Below are 11636 nucleotides of genomic sequence, written 5' to 3' on the forward strand. Positions count from 1 at the left end.
TCCTGACCTCGTCATCCACCTGCCTCAGCCTCCCAAAGTGCTGGGATTACAGGCGTGAGCCACCGCGCCCAGCCAATATCGTGTAGAGTTTTTTGACTGTTCCTTTTGGTCATCTATCTTTATTCTTTTTATTTTAACTTTGAAGCTGGTAGATTCAGAGTTAAAATCTCATTACTTTATTCTTCTCTCAATACCACTGATTAATTTTGGTGTGCATGAGAAGCCCTGAGATATTTTTCAAATTATAGATATGCCCAGGTTTCATCCTGCACCTAAATGAATCAAAACCACCAATGGTAGGGCCTGGGCATCTGTATTTTTCACAGGCTTCACAGGTGATTCTGATTTTTGTGGGGGAGGGGGAGAGACGGAGTTTCACTCTTGTTGCCCAGGCTGGAGTGCAATGGTGAGATCTCAGCTCACTGCAACCTCTGCCTCCAAGGTTCAAGAGATTCTCCTGCTTCAGCCTCCCGAGTAGCTGGGATTATAGGCACGCACCACCATGCCCAGCTAATTTTTGTATTTTTAGTAGAGACAGGGTTTCACCATGTTGGCCAGGCTGGTCTTGAACTCCTGACCTCAGGTGATCCACTCACCTAGGCCTCCCAACGTGCTGGGATTACAGGCGTGAGCCACCACGACCAGCCTGATTCTCATTTATACCAATATTTAAGAACCACTGCTCTTTATTTTTTTCCTCAGAGAACTCAACTACTCTTCTGTCTTCAACTACCACCTCTGTGTAAATCATTGCCAAATCTATAGGCTCAGTCCTGATCTTTCTCATAAGCTCTAGTCTCACATCTCCAACCTTATTGTCATCTCAAATGCAACAGGTCTAAAACTAAAACTTACAAGTCATTCATCTACTTCTGACTTTCCTGTTCATTGTTCCATAATTCCTCCAAGTAATAAAGAATTATAGCTTATAAATCTTCATGACTTATTTCATCACATAGCACATAATCCAGGCACACTAAATTTGTTTTTAAGGAAACAAAATATATTCCAATAAATATATTTTTTAAATAAAATTATTTTAACTTGGAGGCCTCCTGCACTAACAATCTGTTCTCCACTGTATCAAAAATAGTATGAGGCCGGGCGCGGTGGCTCAAGCCTGTAATCCCAGCACTTTGGGAGGCCGAGACGGGCGGATCACGAGGTCAGGAGATCCAGACCATCCTGGCTGACACGGTGAAACCCCGTCTCTACTGAAAAATACAAAAAAACTAGCTGGGTGAGGTGGCGGGCGCCTGTAGTCCCAGCTACTTGGGAGGCTGAGGCAGGAGAATGGAGTAAACCCGGGAGGCGGAGCTTGCAGTGAGCTGCGATCCGGCCACTGCACCCCAGCCTGGGTGACAGCGAGACTCCGTCTCAAAAAAAAAAAAAAAGTATGATACACATAACAAGCACCCAAATATCTGATTAAGAACTGCTACGTGAACTGAGACAGTACATAGGACTCTCTTCTTTACTGTCTCTTGTCCGTTCTCTTATCCTTCCCTTTTCTTCTCTTATCGCTTGCCTTTCCCTCTTCTTCTCTCCCCCCTTGCCTTTCTCCTCTCCTTGCTTCCCCTTTTTTCTCCACTTTCCTTACCTGTTTAGTATTTTTCCTCTTACAGCCCCCCCGCTTTTTTTTTTTTTAACATTCTCTTTTCTCTTCCCTAGCTCTCTCATCTCCCTGGCCCAAATCCCATCAACACTGTGTGGTTCTGCCCTCACCCCTTGCCTTCCCTTAAAAAAGAAAAAGAAAAGAAGAAAAGAAATGAGACAGTACATGGCAAGAGGCTGTCACAGCCACTTCATCTACCATATCTCTATTTGATAAGCAGTAAACAGCTAAAGCAATATTTCTTCATATGCAGAACGGTAGGAGTTAAGAATTAATGCACTTTAATATCACACAGTTCACCTGTGTACTAAGTTTCTTCCACTGATAAATTCCTAGCTCTTACCTCCCCATAACTACAGGATCTAAGGCTCCTGGGAGCAATGATATCAATTTATCTAAGAGTTAAAGAGCTAGAACTGTTCTCTAAACATGCTAATAGAGTGGACTCATGAGTAAGTATATTATTGATTATATTAAGCACAATTACCCTATATCTACATGGAAGTTGTATACAGTTTTGTTTATATTCACAAAGATAGTTAGTAGTAAATTCTATTTGTTGCATACAGATAAAAGTCATTTGTCTTTACAATGTCAAGCAGTCCAGAGGTTCACCCTTTGGTTTGTTACGTCAATGTATTCTTTATAATGAGCAATATACTTCCCATAAATGCATTTGCTGTCACTATGCCTATTGAAAATCAGTAACTGTCAGCACACTAGACTTTGCCCATTTAGCTAAAGCACTGGAACATTGCCAGACAGTGGACCACATTCAAAGCATCCAAGAAGATGAGTTTAGTTTGAGATTTTTGTTTTTTCGTTCTTGTTGTTTGCTCTCACAGGTAGAAATCATTTCCATAGTTTTTCTCGGTAACTCATTCCAATGTTTATCAATCCACTTCCTGAGGAAACTACTCTTTACACTTTTTAAAATCTGAGTATGTCATATGGTAACACTTATTCTATTATTAATAGAGGGGAAACTACTATTTGATGGTCCTTCAGAACCCTGAAGATTTTGATCATCTCCATGAGAAATAATCCATGTCCTTTAACATTTCTTTAAGTTCTCACTGTCTCACCTTTTAATCATCTTTGTTGTTCTCCTCCAGACTATTTCTTGCAGTGATACCTTTAAACGTTTGTTAATAAGGAGCTAACCTCTGAAAAAAATCATAAAACTGAGGGAGGCCATTTGCTTGAGAAACCAGTGTTCCTGGGTTGTTTTGTTTGTCTTTTAACAAATCTCTATCTAAGAACTGGCCAAAACATTATTTAAACTGCAGGAACACTATCCAATATATAGTAAGAACACTCCTCATAATACATGTCACAATATGTATACGTACATTTAATTTTCCGCTCTTCATTTACATGCCAACCTCCTCCTATGGTAAGTGCCCAGTTCCATAGGTTTACTGCCATTTCTTCAATCTGGTCAAAGAGAAACATTTCCTTAGCTACTTAAAATACTGGCCACCTCCAACGGTATTTTCATTCTTGAATATCGTATGCTTATGCAACTATTATGGGTCATTTCCAGGCCCCCCATAATCTAGTCCCATACTACCTCTCCCCTCAAAAACTTACCCACTGTTAGCAATTATCTATTTCCTGAACACAACTTGTTCATTCCTATCAATGTGTCTTTATTCATACTATTGGCTTCACCTGATATACCTCCTCCCTTTGTTTTTTTGTAACTCAAATCCATTTCAGTCTCACCAACAACATAAATGAAGCTTTCAGCAACCCTTACAGTCTACGTTGTTCTTTCTTCTTTGAATTCATATATTCATTAAGTTGTATACAACTTGGCAATTAATTATATTACTTTGTATCATTTATTCTTTAGTTGTTTTAGTTCTCTTTTTTTAACCCAATTTATGCACAGCAGTGGTACAAAATGTATGTTAGTTTTAAGTCTTTTCTTCCACGCCACTTTTCTCACTTACCATTCCACATTTTTCTGATGAGCTTCAGTTTAAATAGATGATTTATTTAGCATTTGATACAGTTTGGATATTTTTCCCCTGGCAATCTCATATCATAATTTGATCCCCCGTGTTGGAGGTGGGGCTGATGGGAGGTACTTGGGTCACGGGGGTGGATCCCTCATTGTCTTGGTGCTGTCCTCACAGTAATGAGTGAGTTCTCAGTCTATTAGTTACTGCAAGATCTGATTCTTTAAAAAGAGCCTGGTACCTCCTCCTCTCTCTTTCCTCCTCTCTCATCATGTGATGCCTGCTCCCTTTCCCCTTCCACCATGATTGGAAACTTCCAGAGGCCCTCACTGGAAGCAGATGCCAGTGCCATGCTTCTTATACGATCTGCAGAACCATGAGCCAAATAAACTTCTTTTCCTTATCAATTACCCAGCCTCAGGTATTTCCTTTATACCAATGAAAATGGCCTAATGCAGCATGGTTGTCATTTCACTTATTATTCTGGGGCTAATTATCATGTCCATCTCCATCACATAGTATCCTTAGTGCCACAGTTGATCAAATGATTTTCTTTTTTCTTTTTTTTTTTTTTTTTTTGAGACGGAGTCTCACTTTGTTGCCCAAGCTAGAGTGCAATGGTGTGATCTCGGCTCACTGCAACCACCTCCTCCTGGGTTCAAGTGATTCTCCCACCTCAGCCTCCCAAGTAGCTGGGATTACAGGCACCCGTCATAATGCCCAGCTAATTTTTGTATTTTTAGTTGAGATGGGGTTTCACCATGTTGGCCAGACTGGTCTCGAACTCCTGACCTCAGGTGACCCGCCCGCCTCGACCTCCCAAAGTGCTGGGATTACAGCCATGAGCCACCAAGCCCGGCCGACTTTCATACTAAGTATTATTTCATTTGTATCACTAAAAACACATGGAGTTAATACTCCACTCCAAATTACCCAGAAGAACAAATGATTCGACGTATTATGATGGGAAATGAACATCCAGACTAAAATAGCTTAAAGAAGCTACCTGTTTTGGCATTTTGGAAAGCAATTTGGAAATATATAAAAGTGTTCGGCCAGGTGCGGTGGCTCACACCTGTGATCCCAGCACTTTGGGAGGCCAAGGCAGTCGGATTGCCTGAGGTCAGGTGTTCGAGACCAGCCTGGCCAACATGGTCAAACTCTGTCTCTACTAAAAAATACAAAAATTAGTCATGTGTGGTGCCAGGCGCCTGTAATCCCAGCTACTCGGGAGGCTGAGGCATGAGAATCACTTGACCCCAGGAGGCGGAGGTTACAGTGAGCCAAGATCATGCTACTGCACTCCAGCCTGGGCAAGACAGAGCAAGACTCCATCTCAATAAAAATAAATAAATAAATAAATAAATAAATAAATAAATAAATAAATAAGAGAAACAATATAAATATCCAATAACAAAGAAATAAATAGGTGAATTATGATAAACTTTCTTGATGGAATAGTATTCATCCACTTAAAATAGTGGTCATGCCTGGACATGGTGGCTCACGCCTGTAATCCCAGCACTTTGGGAGGCCAAGGCAGGTGGATCACTTGAGGTCAAGAGTTTGACACCAGCCTGGCCCACGTGGTAAAACCCTGTCTTTACTAAAAATACAAAAGAAATAGCCGGGCGTGGTGGTGTGCACCTGTAGTCTCAGCTACTCGGGAGGCTGAGGCAGGAGAATCTCTTAAACCTGAGAGGCAGAGGTTGCAGTGAGTTGAGATCATGCCACTTGCACTCCAGCCTGAGCAACAGAGCGAGACTCCGTCTCAAAAAAAAAAGAAGAACTTCAATAAAATATTGTATTCTGGTCAATGATATGCACACTAAAACATTTGGGGGGGGGGAATGTACTGTTGTCAGCAACTCACTTTAAAATACACCCAAAAAATAAGATGGGTTGATGGACAAATGTATATGTGATAAAGCAAATATGGTAAAATGTTTACAACTGTAAAAAGTAAGTGGCTGTTACGCAGGTGTCCAGTGTAATATTCTTTCAACTTTTCTGTTTGAAAATGTTTATTTTAAAATGTTGAGCTCTCTGGTCTCGGCTGCAGAAGCGAGATGACGAAGGGAACGTCATCGTTTGGAAAGCGTCGCAATAAGATGCACACATTGTGCCGCCGCTGTGGCTCTAAGGCCTACCACCTTCAGAAGTCGACTTGTGGCAAATGTGGCTACCCTGCCAAGTGCAAGAGAAAGTATAACTGGAGTGCCAAGGCTAAAAGACGAAATACCACCAGAACTGGTCGAATGAGGCACCTAAAAATTGTATACCGCAGATTCAGGCATGGATTCTGTGAAGGAACAACACCTAAACACAAGAGGGCAGCTGTTGCAGCATCTAGTTCATCTTAAGAATGTCAACGATTAGTTATGCAATAAATGTTCTGGTTTTAAAAAATACTAAATAAATAAAATAAAATAAAATAAAATGTTGGGAACACAGAGCAAATTGCCTTTTATGATGTCAGAAATATTACATGTACCGTATAATTATAGCTAAGTAACATTTAAACAGTAAAACTATTAAAGAAAATACATTAAAATAATAGTTGTTATATTCAAGTGTGTGTTTGCATGTGATTTTGTATCCATTTTTTAAAACTTTCTGTAAAGTTATGTTACTTTATGATTTTAAACAATTTTTTGTATTTTCTCATATTGTGTTAGAAAGGATAAGATAAACTATGATTGTAAATACTTCATAATCACAAAACATATTTATTCAACACATGTGTATTAAGCACCTAAGATGTGGCAGGTTTTGTCGTAGGTTTACATAAATGTATAATGATAAGCATGGTAAATACATGCTGCAGACAGAAGTAAATAATATGAAGATTAGACTTTCCAGAAAGAAAATAAATTCAAGGCATTTCCAAAACCAAGCAGATCTTCTTGAAAAATAAGACCAAACTCTTATGGCTCATGCCTATAATTCTAACAGTGGGAGGCCGAAGAGGGCAGACTGCTTGAGCTCAGGAGTTCGAGACTAGCCTGTGCAACATGGAGAAACCCTATCTCTATGAAAAATACAAAAAATTAGCTAGGCATGGTGGCACACGCCTGCAGTCCCAGCTACTTGGAAGGCTGAGGGGGATCACTTGAGCCCAGGAGGTCGAGGCTGCAGTGAGCCGAGATCATGCAACTGCACTCCAGACCAAGACACTGTTTCAAAATACAAACAAACAAACAAACCCAAACTCTTGGAATCTTATAATTTGTTTTCACTAACAGCTAAGTACCGTAAGAGGTTATGATCTAAAAAGAGATTTACAGCCGGGCACAGTGGCTCACACCTGTAATCCCAGCAATTTGGGAGGCCGAGGTGGGTGGATCTCTTGAGGCCAGGAGTTCGAGACTAGCCTGGCCAACATGGCAAAACCACATCTCTTCTAAAAACACAAAAATTAGCCAGGTGTGGTGGCGCCTGCCTGTAATCCCAGCTACTTGGGCGGCTGAGGCACAAGTACTGCTTCAAACCAGGAGGCAGAGGTTGCAGTGAGCTGAAACCCTGACACTGCACTCCAGCCTGGGCAACAGAATGTGATAGTCTAAAAAATAAATAAATAAATAAAATAAAAAACTGAGATACCACCTCACAGTACTAGGATGACTACTATCAATAAAAAAACAGAACAAGAAGTATTGGTGATAATGTGAAGAAACTGGTACCCTTGTTCACTATTAATAGAAATGTAAAATGCTATAGTTGCTATGGAAAACAGTATGGCGGTTGCTCGAAAAATTAAAAACAGAATTGTCGTATGATACAGCAATTCCAATTCTGGGTGTATATCCAAAAGAATTGAATGCAGGGACTTGATCAGAAATTTCCATACCAATGCTCATAGCAACATTATTCACAATAGGCAAAAGGTAGATGCAACCCAAGTGTCCATCAACAAATGAATGGATAAACAAAATGTGGTATACACATACAATGGATTATTCAGTCTTAAAAAGGAAGAAAATTCTGACACATGCTGCAACACGGATGAACCTGGAAGACATTATACTAAGAGAAATAAACCAGTCACAAAAAGACAATTATTATATGATTCCACTTACATGAGGTACTGAGAGTAGTCAAATTTATAGAGACAGAAAGTAGAATGGTGGTTGACAAGCTGATCTCAAAATTCATAAGAATTTTAGGCCGGGCACGGTGGCTCAAGCCTGTAATCCCAGCACTTTGGGAGGCCGAGACGGGCGGATCATGAGGTCAGGAGATCGAGACCATCCTGGCTAACACGGTGAAACCCCGTCTCTACTAAAAAATACAAAAAACTAGCCGGGCGAAGTGGCGGGTGCCTGTAGTCCCAGCTACTTGGGAGGCTGAGGCAGGAGAATGGCGTGAACCCGAGAGGAGGAGCTTGCAGTGAGCTGAGATCCGGCCACTGCACTCCAGCCTGGGTGACAGAGCAAGACTCCGTCTCAAAAAAAAAAAAAAAAAAAAAGAATTTTAGAGGGCAAGGGGGAGTTGCTTAATGAGTACAGAGTTTCAGTTTTGCAAGATGAAAAGGGTTCTGGAGAATGGCTGCACAATGTGAACATACTTAACACAAGGGAACTATACACCTAAAAATGATTAAGACAGTAAATTGTATGTTATGTGTGTTTTACCACAATAAAAAACACAACGAGATAAGATAACACTTCAAACCCACTAAAATGACTATAACCAAAAAGACAAATAATGAAAAATGTCAGCAAGGAGGTGGAAAAACTGGATCCCTCTATCCCTCTTTTTTTTTTTTTTTTTTTTTGAGACGGAGTCTCGCTCTCTCGCCCAGGCTGGAGTTCTGTGGTGTGATCTCGGCTCACTGCAAGCTCCACCTCCCGGGTTCACACCATTCTCCTGCCTCAACCTCCCGAGTAGCTGGAACTACAGGCACCCGCCACCACACCCAGCTAATTTTTGTATTTTTAGTAGAGACGGGGTTTCACGGTGTTAGCCAGGATGGTCTTGATCTCCTGGCCTCGTGATCCGCCTGCCTTGGCCTCCCAAAGTGCTGGGATTACAGGCATGAGTCACCACCAACTGGATCCCTCTTATACTGCTAGTGGGAATGTAAAATGGTACAGCCATTTTGGAAAACAATCTGGTAGTTCATCAAAAGTTTAGAGTTATCACATGGCCCAGCAATTTCATTCTTAGGTACAAACCTAAGAAAAATAAAAACATAAAAATCTGTACATGAGTATTTATAGCAGGATTATTCATAATAGCCAAAAGGTGGAAGCAATGAAAACGTTCATCAATAGATGAATGCACAAACAAAATATGGTATAGCCATACAATGGGATATTATTCAGTCATAAAAATGTATGAAGTACAAATACATGCAACAACATGGATGAACTTTGAAAACATGGGGCTAAGTGAAAGCAGTCAGTAAACCACACATTGTATGATTTTATTTACATAAAATGTCCTCATTAGGCAAAACCATAGAGACCAAAAGTAGATTAGCGGTTACCTAGGGCTGAGGGTGAGGGAGGGAAGGGGATGGGAGGAAATGGAGAGTGTTTGTGAATGGGCGTGGTTTCTTTTTGAGGTGGTGAAAATATTCTAAAATTAACTAACCGTGGTGATAGGTGCACAACAACTCTGGGAAATACTAAAAACTATTGAATTGCATACTTGAAATGGGTGAATTGCATGGTATGTAAATTATATCTAAATAAAGGTATTTATATATACATAAACACATACATACATATATAGATACATATATATATAAAGAGGAAGAGAGATTTACAATAAACTTTCTTCTCACCTTTCCATATAAGTAATCACCAAAATGCAAGTATTTGCCCAAGGTAAATGTTCTCAAAAGTGTTTCAAGCCTCAAGACAATTTCCATATTAAGTAAGTAACAGACCTTCATTTAAACATTAGAAAATTACCCCCCAAAAAAGCACTTCTGAAGGCTTATAGTCAACTGAGTTCTCCACTACTGGGTGGCTCCACTACTTTGCTGCAAAGGGAAGGAAAAGAGAACTCGTGTGTGCCCAGGACCTTATGTATGTTATTTTGTTTACTATTCACAACAACACTTAGAGGTGGGTATTACTATTATCATTTAACAGATGAGAAAACTGAAGCCTGGAGAGGTTAATAAATATTAATAATATATAACATTACTAATAAATAATAAATGTTTAAACTTGAGCACATATTTTTCCATTGGTTTCTAAAATTTTTTTCCCCTAAATTAGGTGTGAACATCCAAAAATAGATTTTTATATGTTTAGCAAGGGTTAAGACTACTTTTTTATCTATATAATACATTGGTTAAAATGAAGAATTATCAAAACTTGTCATAAACAGAATTATTTTTATACTAACCTGAGCGTCTGTTATTTCAGCCATAGACTCCCTGTTGATATTTGCTATGTCTCTGAAGAGTCTATCAATTGCCTCTGGTATGTTAGGTGAATTATCACTTGCAACCAGGTTTTCAACAACTTCTGAAATAACAATGGATGATAAATGTGCTGTGAACTATTACCATTGGCTAAAAGTAGCAAATCATTTTTAAACCTATTCCTAAATCATTGGCCAAATGAATATAGCATGAAGGAACTTGATCCTTAGAGTAAAACCAAACTGGAGATTTAAAGTTTATTTAAGCAAGAGTATAATTTTCAAATAAAATTTGCATTCTTTGGGAGTCACTTGTTTATAACTTAATCATTATTCATTCTCAGAAAGGAAAATGCATTGACTTCACTAATAGTAAAGTTATTAGGTAATATTAAAAGTACAAAACAGGCCAAGCATGGTGGCACACATCTTTAGTCCTAGCTAGTCCAAAGGCTGAGTTGGGAGGATCACTTGAGTCCAGGAGTTCAAGAATACGGTGAGCTATGATCCTGCCACTGTACTCCATCCAGCAAGGGCTACAGAGTGAGACCCTTTCTCTAAAACAAACAAAAAAAACCCTACAAAACTGAACTTAACAGTGTCTTCAAAACTAGAAAATGTAGAAAATCTGAAAGATCTGGATATGTGCCCTGTAAAACTGAAAAACTTATTAATATTTTCAAGCATTAGACAGACATAGCAAACTGCTGGCTCTGAAGTCTTGACCTTACTTTGTGAGAAAAAAAAAAAATGACATGCTCAATTAGCAACAACATTAACCAGCTATTGAATCTGCACAAATGATGTCACCATTTTCTAAATGGTCTCAGCTCCAGACTCCACATAGCTGAATCTTACTAGGCCATGGAATTCCTTAAAACCCAAGCATTAGCTGTGCACAATGTTCCACGCCTGTAGTACCAACTACTCAGGTGGCTGTGGCAGGAGGATCCCTTGAGCCCAGGAGTTTGAAACAGGCTGGGCAACATAGCAAGACACCATTTAAAAAAAACAAAAAACAAAAACAAACAAAAAAAAACACTAAAACTAGGTCAGGCGCAGTGGCTCATGCTTGTAATCCCAGCACGTTGGGAGGCTGAGGCAGGCGGATCACTTCAGACCAGGAATTCGAGACCAGCCTAGTCAACATGGCAAAACCCCATCTCTATTAAAAATACAAAAATTAGCTGGGTGTGATGTGCTCGCCTGTAATCCCAGCTACTGGGGTGGCTGAGGCATAAGAATTGTTTGAGCCTGGAGGTTGAGGTTGTAGTTAGCTCAGATCGTGCCACTGAATTCCAGCCTGGACAACAGAGCAAGACTGTGTCTCAAAAAAAAAAAAAAAAAAAAAAAAAAAAACCCTAAAACTAAACAATAAGCATGATGTAGAATCTCAATTGATGCCTTTCATATTATCAAAAAAATTTTTTCAAACTCATGTGACATAAGTGTCCATAAGCTACATAGTTCTAATTTATTGCAACATTCCTGAGCCTCAGATTAGCAAAAATGTTATTAATATTCATAACAGTACCATAAAAGCACCTTCTAAAAGATTTTAAGCTGCTAAAATAAACAGAACTTTTACCTTGCTACAATAAAAAATAAATCAGCTACAAAAATTTCAATTAAACAAATGCTTGAGGTGATGGATATCCTATTTACCCTGATGT

The 11636-nt window shown here is 39.4% G+C and overlaps 1 protein-coding gene and 1 pseudogene across 1 annotated transcript in view; one reads left to right on the forward strand and one right to left on the reverse strand.

Annotated features, from left to right (window-relative positions):
* The window catches only part of TEX11 (testis expressed 11), a 292291-nt gene extending 282217 nt beyond the window's left edge, over positions 1–10074 (reverse strand). The window contains exons 1-2 of the mRNA XM_005593879.3: positions 9946–10074; positions 2968–3052 (exon numbers count right to left, since the gene is read on the reverse strand). Of these exons, the coding sequence (XP_005593936.2) occupies positions 2968–3052; positions 9946–9969 (109 nt within the window). The 5' untranslated portion in view covers positions 9970–10074. The remainder of the gene's footprint in view (positions 1–2967; positions 3053–9945) is intronic.
* On the forward strand, positions 5624–5993 carry LOC123571098 (large ribosomal subunit protein eL37 pseudogene; annotated as a pseudogene).
* Positions 10075–11636: the final 1562 nt, after the last annotated feature.

The sequence above is a fragment of the Macaca fascicularis genome, chromosome X (genome assembly GCF_037993035.2).
Source record: "Macaca fascicularis isolate 582-1 chromosome X, T2T-MFA8v1.1".
Taxonomy (NCBI): Eukaryota; Metazoa; Chordata; class Mammalia; order Primates; family Cercopithecidae; genus Macaca; species Macaca fascicularis.